Raw genomic sequence first — 19088 nt, forward strand, 5'->3', positions numbered from 1 at the left:
CTACTTCATAGAGGTAAATAAAGTAAGGGAAAACTTCCAGACAATTAAACATTTCGCAAACTAGAATAGTCTGGCTCAGGAAGTGGTGGGCTCTCCGCTTATTGAAAAACGCTGGAGGACCACTTGCCCAGTATCTTGTACAGGAAATTCTTGTTGAGGTATAGGTTAGACTCCATGGCACCTGTGGTCATGGGAACATTGAAATAGCTCTGGTATTTACTCTCTGTGTGACCCTGTCTGCCTCAGTTTCCTCCTCTGTAGAATGAACTGGAGAAGGAAATGGCAAACCACTCCAGCATCTTTGCTCACAGAACCCCAAATGGGGTCATGAAGAATTAGACACTACTGAGAATGACTGAACTACAACAAAGAGTTTGGAGAAGTTACTCAAACTTTCTTGGTCTCAGTTTCCTCATCTATAAATCTAGGAAGCTAAACTAGTTCACCTATGAGGTCTTTTCCAACCTCAAATCTAGGACCCAATGACTAGCATTTTCTAGATGATAAAAATGAGGCTCACCAAGGGGCAGGGAATGACTTGCACGTGTAATAAGCTGGAGAACCTGGATTCCAACCCAGCTCTTCCACTTCCAAATCCATCATACTGTCTGTCCCTTCTAATTCTGAGATTCGGAGAGCCTGTGCTACCTTTGTCTAGGGCACACAGGAACATTTGGAATCAGGAGACAACAGTGGTACAGCTTTTTGTCCATCACTTATGCTCTCTCTTCTGGTTATCTTCAGGCCCCGATTTGCACAATAGCTTCAGCCCCCTCCATAACCAGTATCTTTGTCAGTTGGCTCCTAATGTACAGGTTTGAAGTGCCCCTCCTTACCTTGCCATTCTTCTGTAATAACTGGTAACCAGCAATGAAAACAAGAACATTTAGAAGCCATACCTCATTTATTGAGGGGGATATTACTTTTAGTGAGAGAGAATTTGAGATTTTGGGAAAAACACTGGCACTAACCTCAGTCTCCTCCATTGTAATATGGAGATGATAATTGTATTGCCCATACAACAGCAGTGTTATGAGGAAAGTGCTTGTAAATTGTAAAGTACTTCGTTGGTGAACTATCATTAACTGAAGCAATTACTGCCAAATTCCAAATGAAAGGTTTAAATTAGGGCTGGATGAATATGGTTAAAGGTCATTGCTATTTATCAAATTTAAACATATTTTCTTTTTAAATCTTATTTTTATTGATTTTTTTTACATTACCATTTTTAATATATGCATTCCCTCTTCTAAACCTCCATCCCTTGAAACAAAGAGAAATAATAAAGAGAAAAAAATATATCATCAAAACTAATCAACACATCAACCATGTTTGACAGTAAATAGATAATAGATGGTGGATAGATAGAAAGAAAGAAAGAATAGACATTTATGAAGTGCTTACTATGTGGCAGGTCTTGTGCTTAGTGTCAGAGATACTAAGATAGACCCTGCCTTCAAAAAACTTACATTCTAATGGGAAAAGACACAAAAAAGGAAACTGAAAGGGAGGGAGATGTGATGACTGAAAAGTGACCAGGCTCCAAACAAGATAAGGTGAAAGCTCACCTATCAGAGGCCAGTGTTCTAAGGGTAGAGTCCAAGGTTCTCGTGAGGGGATTGATGAAGACAGAGTGCAATATACAATCTTGTACACTTATTTTAATTTAATTTAATTTTTTTTAGTGAGGAAATTGGGGTTAAGTGACTTGCCCAGGGTCACACAGCTAGTAAGTGTTAAGTATCTGAGGCCAGATTTGAACTCAGGTACTCCTGACTCCAGGGCTGGTGCTCTATCCACTGCGCCACCTAGCTGCCCCAATCTTGTACACTTATACTCTCCTACCTCTGCAAAGAAACTGAAAGGGGGTATATTCTCTCAATTCTCCTAAGTCAAGCTTAGTAATTATGAGTAATTGCTTGGCAACAACTTTCAATTTTCATTTTTCTTCTTTCCATTTCCATCTATGTAGTTACATATGTTATTTTCCTGGTTCTGCTTGCTTCACTATGAATCAATTCAAATAAATTTTTCCATGGTTCTTTGAATTTTTCATATTGATTATTTATTGCTGCATAGTAATATTCCATCACATTCATGTACCCCAATTTGTCTAGCTATTCCCAATTGATGGCTACCTACTTTGCTTCCAGTTCTTTGCTACCTGACAAATCACTATTATTTATATGGCATTGTATATGGGATCTTCCTTCCTTCCTTCCTTCCTTCCTTCCTTCCTTCCTTCCTTCCTTCCTTCCTTCCTTCCTTCCTTCCTTCCTTCCTTCCTTCCTTCCTTCCTTCCTTCCTTCCTTCCTTCCTTCCTTCCTTCCTTCCTTCCTTCTTTCCTTCCTTCCTTCCACTTCCTTTGGGTTATCAGCTGGCAATGCAGTGAATAAAGCACTGGACCTGGAGTCAGGAAGAACAGAGATGAGATTTGTCATCAGACACTTATTAGCTGTATGACCCTAGGCAAGACACTTAACCATTACTTGCCTGTTTCCTCAACTGTAAAAGGGGATAATAATAGCGCCTACCTCTCCCCTCCCCCCCAGGTTGTTGTGAGGATCAAATGAAATTATATTTGTAAAAAATGCTTAGCAACGTGCCTGGCACATAGCAGGTGTTATTTAAATTCTTCTTCCTTTCCCCATATGCCCAGAAATGGGATATTTGGGTTAAACAGGCATTTTCATATATATAAAATATGTATTAATAGTTATCATATATATTATATATAAGACATATGTATATTTAAGGCACCATTACAAATTGCTTTCCAGAATGGAAATTCACAGAAATGGACACATTCACAGCTCCACCAATACTATATTAGTGTGCCTAACTTCCCACATACCTCTAACTTTGATTATTTCCTTATTTTGTGATTTGTGAAATATGCTGGATATGGAATGAAACCTCAGAGTTGTGTTGATCTGCATCTCTCTACTTTTTCGTGATTTGGAACAATCTTTTATTTAGTTGTTAATAGCATTTAGTTTTTCTTTTGAGAACTGTATTTTCATATGCTTTGACCACTTTTCACTGAAGAATTGCTCTTAGTCTCATATATTTAATTCTTTACATATCTTAGATATCAGAACCTTTGTCAGAGATTTTGATGTAAAGATTGTTTTTTTTTTACAATTGATGCTTTCTTTTCTTATTCCAGCTGCATTGATTTTTTTAAATGCAAAAGCCTTTTAATTTTGTGTAATCAAAATTATCTGTTTGGGGATTAATTTTCAAGTCAATAAAACAAATATTTACTTAGCGTCTATCAGGAGAGAAAATGCTAAAACAATGCACAATCCCTGCCATCATGGAGTTTAAAATCTAGTTTGTGCTTGTAAGACAGTTCTGATCATAGATTTAGAGCTGTACAGGATTGAAGAAGTCATTTAGTTTGATATATGGAAAAACTTATCCCGGGGGTGGGGGGGTGGGAAGGGACTTTTTCAGGGTCCCGTGGATATAGGAAGTTGCCAATCTGGGATCTGAATCCACATCCTCTGACCCCACATCAAGGGTTCTTTCCACTACTCCACAAATTCTGAACATAACTGCAGCTTGCCTTTCCAGAATCTTCTCACATTTCCCTTTACATGATTGATATTGCAACCAAATGATCCTACTTGTTTCTCTGAACTTGTTCTTTCATCTCCTCCCTCCATGCCTTTGCATAGGTTGTCCTGCATGCCTAGAATTCCATTCCTTCTCAACTCTATTTCCTAGAATTTTTTTCTTTCCTCAAGTTTCTACTTAGGTTTCTACTTAGGGAAGGCAGCAAAGAGGTAGCAAGTCCAGTTGGTTTGGTATTACAATAGTCCTTCTGGGAGGATCTGAAGTTCGAGGTCTTGGTTTGGAATTACTCAGGCACATGGTGTCTGTGTGAATTTAGGTGAGTCACCCTTTTCTGGTCCTAGTTTCTTCATCTTTACAAGAAGGCAGTTGGAAGAGATGGCCTCTCTGCTCCCTTTCAACTCTTAAATCTATGGTCCTAGGTAATATGGTCTTGAACTAAAGTGCAGACTGTGGGATCATAGGTGAAATGTCTGTCAGAGATAATAAAATGAAAGAGTCAACAAGGTTTGCTGATTGATTGGATAAATAGGAAAAGGGAGGAATCAGAAATGATGGAGAAGTTTAGATCCTGGTGGATTAGGGGAATAGAGGTTACCATTAATACAAATCAAGAAATCAGGAAAGAAATCTGTTTTTGACAGTTGATGAATTCAGTTTTGGACACAAGTTTCAGGTGATGTCAAGATAGGTAAGTGGAAATTCCCAGTAGGCAGCTAGAGGTACTACAGGACTGGACCCTGGGAAAGAGCTGCTGGAAATGAAGCATTGAGAGCCATCCAATTAGAGGATGGGGGAAAAAAGCTTAGTGACAAAAGAATATTTCTTATAGATAACATTAAAATATAAGCATTTTCTGTAGTTTTTATTCATTATAATTTTAAAAATGCTATTTGTTTTAGCATATTTTTGTTATTGTTTTCTATTTTGTAACAAGTGATATATGATAATATTTGTATAAATATTTGTCTCCCAGGATCTGGAAAAATTCCTTTTAATCCCAGGGTGGTTTCCAATTAGAGAAAATCCACATCCCATACAACACCCCCTTTAAAAAAAAAAATATATATATATATATATATATATATATATATATGGGGAGGGAGGGCAGGGAAAGGAGTGTAGAATGACTGATAAACCCCACCCTAGTAGTAAGCAGTTTTAGCAGTAGATAAAGCAACTCATCATATGGTGGTGGTGGTGATTTTTTTAATCCCATTCTGATAAAGAACCCGTTGCTGTGATAATTTCCAGTTTTAAGTTTATATGAAGCCATCCCTAAGAAAAAAGGTTAATTTTATTTTGGAGTATTTGGCAAGCCCAAGGAGTAAGATTTTCCCATAGTACTTCTATATCTTATACTCAAGTACCTATTTCATGATGATGGTTCTATTATAAAATCAGAAGGTAGCTTTGGGACAGTGAACCATACTTTCCTTTATTCTTTCTCTTTGATTTCTTACTTTCCTACTCCACTTAGATTCTTCTTCTAACCTAGCATCTTTGACCAATTAATTGTTCCATCTCCCTAGAGAACACTGGATTTGGAGCCACGGAACCTAGGTCTGATGGTGAGATTTTGGACAAATCACTTAACTTTTCTGTCCTTCAGCTTCCTTATTTGTAAAACAGGGATAACAATACCTTCAATATCTACCTCAAAGCATTAAAACATTTTATTTTGGTGAAGATAAACTAAGATATAGATAGACAGTGCTTTGTAAACTACAAGGCACCAACTAGAAATTAGTTTTTGTTTTTTACTCTCACCCCATCCCTACAGAAGAGAATTGTCCTGAAAAAAGGGTACTATGGAGAATTGGCAAGCTCACATTTGTGAAGGATAATGTAATTTAGGCTGACCATATATAGAAGGAGTACTGGATTTAACTTTTCTGTTGATTATTTGGGTAACCATTAGTATTTCACTTAATTTCTCTGGGCCTCAGTTTCTTCCTCTGTAAAATGAAGTGGTTAGATCTTTTTTGGGGGGGTCATGGACCTCTTTGGCAATATGGTGAAGCCTATGGACCCTTTCTCAGTATAATATTTTTAAATGCATAGAATATATAGAATTACAAAAGAAAATAATTACATAAAAATGCAGTGATAAAAACATTTTTGAAAAAAAGTTCATGGAGCCCAGGTTAAGAGCCTTCAAACTAGCTGATGCTTCCATCTCTCAAGTGGTGACATACTAGAATTGAATATGTTGCTGCTCTGTGGCCCTACTGTGTAAGGGCAAGGGCCCCAGGTCTTGGGATAAGAGCCTGTAGAATATAAGCTCCTCCAGGGCAGGGAGTTTCATTTTTGTCTTCATATCCCCAGCACCTAGTACACAAGAGATGCCTAATAAATGTTTGTTGAATTGAAAATAGAAGGTCTAAGGAACCTAGGAAGGCCAGGGCCATTCTGGGACTGCTGGCCATTGCACATTCAAGGGTTTAGAACAGTACTATCAGGCAGTGGGAGGCAGGGGAGAGCTGGATGTTAGCTTCAAGGTTTTGTGTATGGCATGTGTAGTATTATTAATGCATTCCTTCTCTGGGAATACTTGAATCAGGGAAAGATGGATTTTGTCCTCTCAGTGAGGCTGATCTACACCTGAAAAATCTCCAGTGTGGGTTATAGATCTCTGAAATACAGTTTTCTGTGATGCCTTCTAAGCACATGGTAGATGGAGGTCCCCCCCTCTTTGATCACAGTTATATCTATGTTAAATATATTTTATTTTCTAAGGACAAGAGCCTTGTGGGGACTCTTCAGTGTGTGTGGATCATGTCAAGAGCTCCTGTGCTTCTGGTTACTGAGGCCACTCTGATTGATTGTGCTGCATCATGCCCAGATGTGGGCAAGAATTCCAGATGCTAAATACCTAATGATGTTTGTGTTCATGCATACCATTCCCTGGTGACTTTTCCAAGCTGGTTTGGTTACTGGCCTAAGTTTCCAACTCCCTCTTAACTTCCAGGCCAAATGTTGCTTTCTCTAAAATAAAACATGACTATTGGAGGAAAATTACAAAGAACCAGCTTGATTTTGGACTAAAAGCCTGCTTATGGATCTACTTCTGCCACTTTATCTTCACACACATTCAACGAATAAGACCAAAAGTACTCTGAGATAGGTAGAGAAGTAGTTGAGTTATCCTCATTTTTACAACTGAGGAAGCTGATACACAGAGGATTAAGTGACTTGCCCAAGGCCATACATACCACAAGACCTCAAACTCAGGCAGATCTTCTGGCTTCAAAGTTCCTTTGTTGATTTTGCGGTAGATTTATTACTGCCAAGTAGATATTTGAAGTGTGAGATATAGCATCATATATGTATCTTTGTAGAGCTGGGAGAAACCTTAGAGATCATCTAGTCCTAACACCTTCTTTTACAATGAGGAAACTGAGGTCCAGAAATGTTGTTACTTGCCACAGTCAACTATAAATGCTTGTTGACTTATTAATGGATCGATTGCCCAAGATCAGAAAGAAAGCAAGTAGCTGGATTTAGTTTGGGGTGCTTTGATTGAAAATCCCACTGGTTTTCCAGCTCCCCCTCTGCAGAAGAAAGAAACCTCTGAAAACAGTGGTGCCCAGTGGAAATGCTGCTGACACATACACCTTCATCCACCCAAATGGCATCAGTGTAAAAATTTATGTGCCTGGGTATTTGAAAAAAAAATCATAATGGTCTTTCGGGTATTAGCTCTTTACAGGGTGGCTTCTCTTGCTGTTTTTCATTTTCATTTAATGTAAGACTAATAAATCTTATTGTAAAATAACAGAAAGATTGCATCACAGCCTTCAGTATTAAAATGCACTCCCTTTTGGGGGAAGCCAGAGAGATGTGTTTACTCTTTAGAGAGATTTAGATTTGATTTTTTGTTTTCTTCATGGTAATTATGTTTGCACTTTGCTGATCGCTAGTTGTGCATTATTACAATGGAAGGTGACAATTTGATTGTCTTCAATTGGAGAAACAAGTAATTTTACATTCACTAAGCTGTCAGGTAATACTAACTCACAGTATTGAGAGCTCCTGGCAATGTGGCTTGGCACCTATATTTAACTGCTTTGATGTTTGTGTAACCTCTGCTGAATCAGAAATACCTTGCTTGCTTGAAATGGTTTTCAGCAGGCACAATGAGGTTTTCATTAGGCAGACACACTGAAAATGAACTGCAAAGCCATTGTTTCTCTTTTATGGGAAAGTACTAATGTGTGGTTTAGAGCAAATTGAGTAAAGATGAGCTTGAAATGTGTACCTTATTTCATTATAGGAAAAGGAGAGGAGTGATGGAAGTGCTTCATTTAGCTAAGAGGGGCACATCAGAGTTATTAGATATTTTACATAATTCTGTAGAAAACCTCATGAGGTGTGAACTTTCCTTTTTGAAGCATTCTCTATCACGGAAATTTTCATTTTCCCCTTTTCCTGGGAAGATTACACTGATCTTGAAAATGGTACCGAGATTGGGAAATAGGGCTTGTCTTAATGCAGAATCTGATTTCTTATTAATGAGGGAGGTAGGATCTCCCACTACATAGTAATACATGGAGTGTCTTCCTCACAGGGCTACCAGGAGGCTGCCCAAATGAAGTAAATATATGAAATTTGCTTTGCAAATTTTTAAGACCTATGTATGTGATGATGAAGATGATTGCTATTATTATTGTTATCATTTTTTTTTTTTTACCATGCTTCCTCCTTCAATTAAATTCATTAGACCTTTATGAAACCCATTCTGTCCAAGGCATCAGGCAAGGTTCTAGGGATATAAGATAAAAGAAAAAGTAGCAGTTCCTGCCCTCCAGGAACTTCTATTTCTACGGGAATCCCTAGCTTTCCCTTGGGTAAATGGGTTTCAAGTTGCAAAAGCAAATCCTGTACTTACTTTAAAGACTCTGGTTCTCATCTCATGTGAACAGGAGAGTCAAAGTGTGAACATTTAAAAATAAATCCATCCTGCTATTATTTTAGACAGCTTTCCCCCCAGCTATTTAAGCAGGCAGGCTTTCAGCAGAGCAGCCAAGCTATTGGGCTTGATTAAAATCCTCTACGTTAATGTTTATTTATAGTGCCCATTGTTTAGTTTTGCTTATTGTTAATTGACTGCTTTTATTTATACACTCTGTCCCTGGTTTCCTAAAACAACAAACCCCCAACAAGTTACTGGTAGAGAAATGGTGAGAAAACGCAAGTCTTATTTCCATCTAGGAAAAGGCCTTGGTAGAGATTACATGAAGGCAAGACTGTTTGCTTCAGTGGAGAAACTGGATCCCCAGGGCCACATGGCATAGTCCTAGGGCTCCAGTGAATGCTAACCAATTAGACGGACGTGGTTACGTGATGTAACATTATCAGGAGAAACAATTCATGAGTCAGAGCATTCTGAGACACATGAGCCTCCAGTCCAAAGAACAGTCTTAAAGCTATATAAAGTGACAGAAATATTGTCAGCTAAATATACACTCTAGAAAACACAAACTTGGGTGACTTGGGAAGAACTGAGTTCAGGTAGTGAGCTCCTTGGCTGCTGTATAGGGCCTTCAGAGAGCCTTGGAAGACACTGTGGGGAAGACATAACTGGGCCGTGCTCTGCTTTTTAAAATACCTTTTTAGAAATATTCCAAGGACTCTGAGTATATCAGGAACCCATGTAACTGATTTGACAGATGACTAAAACCTGAGGGTTGTTTGTCGTTGTTGTTTTCCTGACCAATATTTTCAGTGCTTGTTACCATATGTTTTCCAGTAAGACTGCCAACCAGACATAGATTCCTGATATTCTCCCTGGCAGCTTTGAAAGATTCTGCTTTGCCTTTCTTTTTCTCAGTTGCTCATTTGCAGACATGAGAGGTGTGAGAGAGGCAAAACAGGAGGCAGTGGAGGAAAAGGAGGGCTTAGACAGCCAGATGGGGTGTTGGATCGAGTGCCACTGACTTTGAAATCAGAATGACTTGAGTTCATATCTGACCTTTGACACTGACTAGCTGTGTGACTCTGGGCAAATCACTTAACCTTTCTTTGCCTCAGTTTCCTTGATTGTAAAGTGGACTAAAAATATCACTGGTGTCACTGAGTTGTTGAAATGATCACATGAGATAACATGTGCAGTGTGCTTGCAAGCCTTAAAGTACTACATCATCATTGTCGTCATCATCATTAATTATTATTAATCTCCCTTCTCCTTCTCAACTGCTAAGATTTATCAGAATGAAACCAAAGAAGTCTAGAGGGTCCAGCATTGATGACTGACCGACTGACTGACTGCTTCTCTGCTCCCTGTGTGCAGGACAGTTAGTGTAAACCCTGGGATTATGAGCCCTTCCTTTCTCTGACTTCAGAAGTTTTATTACTGGGGTTGAAGGTGAAGGGAAGAGAATTCTATCCTCTTGGCTATGTGCATGGCTTAGGATCTTTGTGGGTGCCTAGGGTGCTGACTAGGGGCAGGAGAAACACTATGCTATAGTAGGAAAGAGCCTTGTACTCAGAAGGAAACCTGAGTTCAAATACTGTTGGGAACACTTAATATGTGGCCATGAGCAAGTAAATAATTCTCTTTGACCCTCAGTTTCCTCCTCTGTAAACTAGAAATACTACTACTGAATAACCCACCTCACAGTGGTTATTGAAAAAACTAAAAAAGGACATATAATTGGGAAACTGCTGCTTCCTGCATCTTGGAGTCAGATGCCCCATAGTATAATTTTAGGAAATAACTGTTTATTTCTTAGTGTCAGGTCAATTACAGCATTCAATTAATAGTGAATTATCTGACTGAGTTAAGTCTACATCATATTACTAGCCTGGGGCAGAGTTGCAAAAATAAATGTGACTTGGCTTGAGTCTTTAATTTTTCTTTAAATAAGCCAACCGTCTGAATGTTACTGTAAGTTAGAAAAGGGTGTTTTTCTGAATGAAAGTAAAAAGTGATCCTATCTAGAAAAGGCATACTATTTGATAATGATCTTTTTATAAGGCATAAAAACATTTTTCAAAGCAGATTCAAAAATATTGTTTCAATAAATACAGTGGCTACACTGGATATAGCTACATGAGGCCTAGATAGGCTTGAGACATGGATGCCTGCCAAAATTTGTAAAAATAAAATAAAATTTAAAATGGCATTTTGAACAGATATGCCTTAAGAAAAATTGTTGAAAGAGTAGCTTACAGCTCTTGACACGTGCAAACAGCCTTAAAAAAGTGACTATTAAAAAAACAACAACACAGTCTTCTGCAAACTCGTTTCCCAAAATGAAAAAAGTTATAAAGTTTTAGAAAAGATTCAGTGTGACATCGATAAACATTTCTCTTCTTATACTTAGTCGAGAATGGCCCCTTTACTGCTGGCTAACACGTACCTGATTTCTATGTTTCTGCAATAGACAGACAGAAAAAAAAGTGTTTTTTATTGGTTGAAAGGTAGTTGGCAATTCAAATCACTAATACCATCTACTATGTGAAGTGCTATATTGGGTACTAAGAATATAAAATCAAAAGTGAAACGCTGCTTGACACAAAGTAACTTGCAGGGATTGAGGGAAGGCACACAATTCAAAAAGTAGGAATGGCTTCAGCATTCCTAGCCACAGCATTCTGCTTTTCTCATGAGATCTTTGGTGCTGCCCTCCTCTCCCTCAAATTTGTTAAATTTTAGTGACCTTTTGAAACAGAGGTCCTTAACCATTTTTGTATCATGGCAGTCTTGGGAAGCCTATTGGACCCTTTCCTAGAATTATGACTTTATATACATAAAATCAAATATATGAGGTTATAAAGGAAACCATTTACATTAAAATATGGTTATCAAAATATAAAAAAAAAACACTTTATGAACCCCAGGTAAAGAACTCCTTCAAGAACATATGACCAGTTCCTAAAACCATGCCTATCTTTATGAGTCTTGTCCTTGAAGTCCCATGACCAGAAGCTCTGCCCAGTGGCTGGGTATCTAGGGAATTTGTTCTACCTGCTGGATTCAGAGGCATGCCAACCCTGGGAACATAGGTTGGGCAGGGGGATTTAGTGCCCCGTGAAGCAGGTAGAGCAAATCAACACTGGGAGTTAGCTTTCGTGGATCATTCTGGTGCCCCCAGAAAACCATCCTGTTTAACCAATGTGATAAGTTGACAATGTAGTTTTTCTCTCTGATTATAATGTACTCTGTGTAGTCAATACACTGGTACCATGTGAGTGTAATTTCCTCTTTTATTTTATCTCCAATGCACTGTATTATAAATAAACAGTTAAAAAAAAACACCAAACAAATCTGTTGCATCTCCTTTTAAGATTGTACCACTGTAGACACTTGTTCTAGTAAGTAGAATTGGGCCCATTTGATTGCATTTAAATTTCTCCTGCTTCAGCAGTTTGGCTGGGAGCACAGTAAAGAAAAATCCCATGAGCGAGGAGAGTTTAGAATAATAGAACTTGATTTTGTGTATTATCGCGGCACCATTTGCGCTGCTTCAGTTAGGGTTGTGTCAGCACTTCCATTATAAACCCCTGTTTTCAGGGGGTTAGAGCTAGGGAGATATTTTTTTAATACAAATTAAAAAAAAACAATTCATTGGATGGATTCTAAGTTATAATAGTGTGGAAATAAAACAAAGTATAATCAAATAGAAATTGACCACTTCTACTTTTTTTTGGGGGGGGGTGGTGGTAGTGGTGGTGGAGAATGACTTTTCCCTCATTCATTAGTAAAATGTCAATATCATACAACTAAAGTAAAAAATACTGGACAGTTGGGTGAAAAAAAAATTTAATGCATAAAACACTGATCTAAGCATTTCTTAAAAAGCATTGCACTTGACTTTTTAAAAAGCTAAACTGTGGGCATGTTGGATTTATGTGGTTGTTAAGGGGAGCTGTGGTGGCAGGGTGGCTATAGTACTCTCATTAAGAATTAGTCACATGTGTCTTGACATCTTTTAGAATATAGTTTTCAGAGGACCCAGACAGGAGTCTTATAAGTAAGTCATTAAAACAAATGAACAAACATAAAACGAATTAGTGACTGGGCACCCAGTAAAAATGAAGCTTATCCCAGTTGTTTTAAATCCAGTACTTCAGTAAATAGGAGTAAGTTACCAATTTAAACTGGAGATTCAAGAAACTTTCCATTTTAATTCAAAAATAAAAAAGAAGCCAATAATCCTAACAAATAGAAAATGTCTTTAATTTATTAATTCTTAAAAAATGAAATTAATCTCCTATTTCAAAATAATTTTTGATAGTTAAGCCAGGTTAAGTGCAAGAAACTAGAGAGAGGAAAATTTGTAGCCAAAGATAAGGTTGGATTTTTGAAGGGCTTTCCATGCAATAGTGAAAAGAGTATGGGGTTTGGAGTCAGAAAGCCCAGGTTCAAGTCCCCAAATGGGATTGATTGCCTGTGGAACTATGGGAATACTCACGTAACTTCACCAAGCCTTGTTTTCCCCATCTATAAAATGGGAGTCACAATATATTTGATACCTACCTCATGGCATTGTTGTCAGGGAAGCATCTTCTTTGCTCTAGATATGTAACTGATGATTCTTTTTTTACCCTAAAACTTGTACCTGGCATAGTAAATTTCTACAATTGTAGAAAGTGGTATAAAACCAGGGTTCTGATCCGTCACATGAAAGACAACTATTATGTTGTAAGTAGGTGGAAGCTTTTCTGAATGGTCACTGGAGGAATCACCAAAAGCCTGTTTATGAAGTCGAGGTGAAGCCTTTCCTGACTAATTATATTCAGCGTGTAATTTCTAAACTTCACTCTGAATTTTGATTTTCAATTAACACTCCCAATTTGAAGATAATTTTCTATTTAATGTAATTGCAGGAAATAATTTATTGGCTGATTAAGACCGAGGGCCCAGCCTTCCTTAAGAAAACACTCCCTAACAAACCAGCCTTGAAACCCAACTCATAGTTTTGGCCAGATTTAGACTATTTTCACAGCTGCACAGTTGTGTTTAATGAGGATGGTACACTATTGTTCCTTGGTGTAATTTATAGATGGAATTATTCTTAAGAGAGTGTTTTCATTTCTGGTTTTATGTCATGATTGATTTATCCCAGAGAAATAACCAGAGCCATAGCCAATGGAAAGAGCCAATTCAATTTGGGGCAAGATAATGTCTGTCTGTCAGGGAGGTGAAACCACTGGGAATATGTTGTATTGTGCCTTTCCAATAGAGTGAACATTTTTTTTTTTAAGTCTCTGAAATGGCAGCCCATTTGTTCTTCTGTTTTAATATGAACACTTACATTCATCCCTACATGAGAGCATCTTTCATCCAATCTATGGAAACTTCTCTCTTGTTTATAGCAATCTCCTAAAAAACTTGGGTCCCCATTCTTTTAAAGGGATCAACCTTCCTTCAGAGGTAACTAGGGGATCAGGGAAGAAAGCTCTAGACTCAGTGGAATTCCTGGGGGGTGTTTCACCTATTGATTGATTTTTGGATGAATTGGGCTTGTCTGTCTTCTTTGGATTCTCTGGTTGAGGATGCTTGTGCCAACACTTCTTACCTTTCTCCTCCAGGGAAACATAGAGATAGATTCCATTGAGCCACCTTCCTGGTGTTTTCTAGGTTCCAATTTTAATAGGGCTTTTTGTTCTTATTTGTAGGATGGTTATTATAAACAGGTACTCATATTCTAATATGGTTCAAAGTACTTTCAGGGCTTGTACTACTTTTATTTAGAACTATGCATAATTAGATTAGCTGATCCTATATTAATTTTTTTCACTGTAGGATACTAAATCTGAGCCCCCTCATTAATTGTGAGAAATTTAGCATTAGCTGTTAAATCCTATGTGAAACATGGGCTGCTACATAAAAACTACTGTTTAAATTGGAATTAACTTAATTATTTTTCTTTGCACTTGATATTTCCTTCACTGCAATATTCATGAAAGCATGTGACAGATTTGTAAATTTAACTGTTAATCTCAGATTTCCAGACCCTTTAATCAGTATTTATTTGTCTGTAGAAACAGTACTAGCAAGTTAATGATTTGCTAATTTGAAAAATGCTCATGTGGTTTCCTATGTTAACTGATTTGTGCATTTTTTAAAAAATGGTATGAAATCAATTAATGTTAAAGAGCAATTAAGGTGGGGGATCTTCTTCTTTTCATTACATAGCAGTTTTAGTACTAAAGATGTCACAAACTTAAAGCAGTTCCAAGAATTTGGGAAAAGTGTATTCCTATTGTCAAGCCTCTTGAGTTACACAGTGGCCTGATTTGCTTTCATCTATGAGATTAAGAAAATCCTTTTCTTGATAATAAAGTGCTATTGCATTTTTCAAAAAATATTAAAATTCAGTCGAAGAACTATAATTCTATTACTGTCTGAAAGGGCAGGACAGAAGCATTGCATCTGCTTATCATCTTGACTACCTCAAATGGCATCAGATAAGAGTTGTCAATATATTTATATGTGGATATATGTATAAGTGAATATTCAACCATTTGTTTGGAAGACAGATTTAAAAAATATTATTCACAGCAGTCATTTCACTATTCTCGTTTCACTGGATTCTTGAAAATGCTTTGTATCTTGTATGTACTATCTAATATAAAATGGAAATATAATATTTCAGGCACTTAACTCAAATGGTACAAAATTGCCTTAAGACTAATCACACATTATCAGCCAATCAATCAATATGCCACTTAAACTTTTATAGCAGTTGACATGTAAATATCTTAAAATCTTTGGAAAAGATCAGATTGCCTTCAAAAAGCATTAAGCATAGAACTCATTAATAGAAGGCACAAACTAAATCACAACTCAAGAATCTGATTTGCTTAGGACTTCCATAGTCAATTATTTACTTCCCTGGCTAAATTTCCTAAGGGCCCTGCATAGACTTCCTTTCTCTATGATTATAATTTGGTTCTTCCAAAGGCTATCGGAGGAATTTAGGCCTTTGGATTCTTCAAATCATGCTCACCGATGACTAATTTGGACACTGGGGAAAGATGGGTACAAATTCCAGGACTATTCCTTAAAAGCCCATTTGTGGATTGATTGGGGCTCAGGGAGAAGATAAAGTATAGGAATAATTTGGATGAAAATGCATTAGTTATCCAAGGAAAGCAGACATTTTGTAGTTATTTCTCTGCTTATATGTTGCACTCCTCCCCCCCCCCCCCCCCCAACCCCAGTAGAATGTCCAGATTATATAGTACAATAGGGTTAGATCTGGAAAAGGACCTCGGAGATCAACCAGTCCAACCTTAGCATTTTACAGATGAGGAAACTGAGGCCCAGAGAAGTTAAATAACTTGCTCAAGGTCATAAGGTGGCAGAAGCTGTAAGCTCCTCCAGGGGCATGGAGTATTTCATTTTTGTCTTTGTAACTTCAGTGCCTCCTCCAGCAGTGCTTAGCATAGAGTCTGTGCTTATTAAAGGCGTGTTGCTTTGATTTGAATGGGGACAGCTAGACAAGCTGAATTCTCTTTTCTCCTGAGTTCATGCCCATCTCACAACTGAAGGAAATGACTTATAAATATATATGGTTAGTCCACTAATTAAGCAATATTATTTTTTAATTAAGTATGTACTTTGTACTGGTTACTATCACTGGGGTTACAAATGGACCACTTCTCAGAATATTTTTAATGCCTAAAGTAAAATATATAAGATGACAGGAGAAAAACCAATTATATTGGAATAAAAAATGTAATTTTTTCTCCTCATTCAAGTTCATAGACTCCCCCCCCCACACACCACACTTCTATCCATGGACCCACTGGGGGTCTGCAGAACCCAGGTTAATAACCCCTGGTTTAAAACTGTGCAAATCTCATTCCTGTGAATCCAGTAGTCCATGCTGATCTGTACCACCTTCTTCCTTCTGCAGAAAGGAATGTCTTCCAAGCAAGCCGCCTCTCCATTGCCTGTGCAGCTGATGGAGAGGAAGCAATGACCCAGGATTTGTCCCGCTCGGGAAAAGGAGAAGGCAGCGACCAGCACGTGACCTCCCACCTGCCTCTTCACCCTATCATGCACAACAAACCTCACTCTGAGGAGCTACCAACTCTTGTCACCACCATTCAACAAGATGCTGACTGGGACAGTGTAATCTCAGCCCAGCACAGAATGGTAAGTCTGAGGCCAGGATGCTCGTCCTCAAGTCAGGCATGACCCATGAGTCTTTTAAGGAAAAGTTACAAATGCTGGCCATTTTAGGTAATGCCCAGTACATCCTCATGCACATAGTTACTAAACTATGAGGACCAGACAATATTTGACAGGCGGATGGTTTAATATTTAACTGATGTGCAAGTCTGGGTTGACCTGTCCATAGCTTTTCCACCAGTTCTAAAGGGCGTGCTCATTTCTCTCCATGTACAGGGAGTAGATAGACTCAAGAAGATCACAATATAAGTAATGCTCCGGTGAAGTGTGACTGGATTCATGTTGTGTAATCTCATTAAGTAATCATATGTATGGGAATGAGGTCATATGGAGAATAGATCTTTAGTGAGGAGATGCAGGTATTTATCATACTCTTCCATAGTCATATTTGATTTATAATGAAGCATTTCTAGCTCATGTACCTGTACATTCATTTAAAAGAGACACAGAAAGCTCCTGAGTATCGTTCCATCAGGCTGGAGGAGTTTTGCCAGAGGCAGAAACAACTACAGATTCATGCCATATATCAGCAGGCCTTTCTGAGGTTAAACATTATCTCCAACTATTGAAACAGACACTATTAATTAATATGGGAGCCTATTCATTAGCATATTTAAATCTAACATTCCCTTTTTAAATACATGGAACTGACTGATGCCTCAATACCCTTCATTAGATTAGTCCCCCTTCTGCATTTTTGGCCTATTTGTTTTTTAAGAAATCAAATCTCAAGAAACAGAATAATTTAGAAAACCTTGGCTTCCTGCCAATACCATACTTTGTATGATACTTTAAGGGTTGCAAAACACTTTTCTCATGGCAAACCCGAGAAGGAAGATGGTACAAGCCTAATTACCCTTACTTTCTAGTCCAGGAAGCTGGGAACTAAACTGATTTCCTTATGATGACATCACTTTATGACATCCTCATGATGACATCATTTTCTTTTTTTTCCTATTTTTAAAAAATAAAAGTATTTTATTATTTTCCAGTTACATGTAGAGATAGTTTTCAGCATTTGTTTATGTAAGATTTCAAATTTCAAATTTTTCTGCCTCCCTCCCCTCTCTCTCTCCCTCCCTGAGACAGCCGGCAATCCAATATAGGTTTTATATATATATATATATACACACACACACACACACACACACACACATATACACATATACACATATACATATATATACATATACATATATATATATATATAACAACATTAAACATATATCTGCATCAGGATGACATCATTTTCTGAAGGGGCATTTGAGTCCAATCCCAAGGCTATAGCCACCTTTCATTCTGTCTGCTGGGCTGCACTGCCTCTCACTAGGTCCTTTCCATTCCCACTTCTGTGCTGTGCCTCTAGAGGCTGATGAAATGATTCTTTTCGATGATAACAGCACCCTCCTTCAATAGCTTTGGGATCTACATGGCTCACATTTTTACATATTTCTACAGACATGATTTAGCTGTTGACACACCCAGGGCTGCTGCACAATCAGCTAGGAGGAGGACTTGTGATATCTTCATTTCACAGATAAGGGAATGGACCTTTTCTGGGCAAAGTTGAAGTCTTAAAGTGAATAGGAAGCATCTCAATCAATCTCTCCACAGTAAGACTTTCTCTAGGGTCAGGCATATCATTGGGAAGCAGGGGATATATATTTTAGCATATGTTGGGCAGTTAGTTGGAAGGTGTACCACAGTGGACTGATCATCACCAATGTTCTCTTGGATTCTTGGAGTCTCAGTTTCTTCAGCTGTAAAATGGAGATAATAATATCTATGTGACAATGTAAAAGTTCTGTCAAAATGTCTTTTATCATGATTAAGGGTGGGGAGGAGGGAAAGGCCAAAGGATCAGGACTCACATTCAGGTTCTCCTGACCAAGGCTCAGGCAGAAGCTTTCTTGGTCATTGTGTTTAAATGCAAAGTGGATGCCTGGATCACCAGGTACCTACAAAGCAAGAGAGAAGACAGGGCTCCAGTCACGGCTGTTCTCTTCCCTTCACCCTTAGGAGAATGTATATAGCAGTCTGGACTCAGTCTACTTCTGGGTGTCACTTGCATGTGCAATTTAGGGGAGACTTCATTTCAAAACACTCAAACTCCTATCGATTTCTTACCTATAGTTGTTTCAAGGCCCTTTCATCTTCCTTGAGAGCTAATGAATTACAAAATCACTGAGGTTGATCTTCGCCCTAAAGGTGGTTTATACATATTAATAAGCTGTAGGCTCTAGAAGTTTACCTCAAATGTCTTTGAGAACATGTAGTGATAAGAGACAGAACTACCACAATGGGGCCCCTTTCTCCCTTAGGTTCCACATTGTTTTAGCACAGTGGTAACCACATCCCA

At 38.0% G+C, this 19088-nt stretch overlaps 1 protein-coding gene across 1 annotated transcript in view; it reads left to right on the forward strand.

The window, feature by feature from the left end:
- The first annotated feature begins 16457 nt into the window (after positions 1-16457).
- SOX6 (SRY-box transcription factor 6) overlaps positions 16458-19088 on the forward strand; it is a 375577-nt gene continuing 372946 nt past the window's right edge. Inside the window, 2 exon segments of the mRNA XM_043971912.1 lie at positions 16458-16482; positions 16485-16693. Of these exon segments, the coding sequence (XP_043827847.1) occupies positions 16458-16482; positions 16485-16693 (234 nt within the window).

This window comes from Dromiciops gliroides, chromosome 6, assembly GCF_019393635.1.
Source record: "Dromiciops gliroides isolate mDroGli1 chromosome 6, mDroGli1.pri, whole genome shotgun sequence".
Taxonomy (NCBI): Eukaryota; Metazoa; Chordata; class Mammalia; order Microbiotheria; family Microbiotheriidae; genus Dromiciops; species Dromiciops gliroides.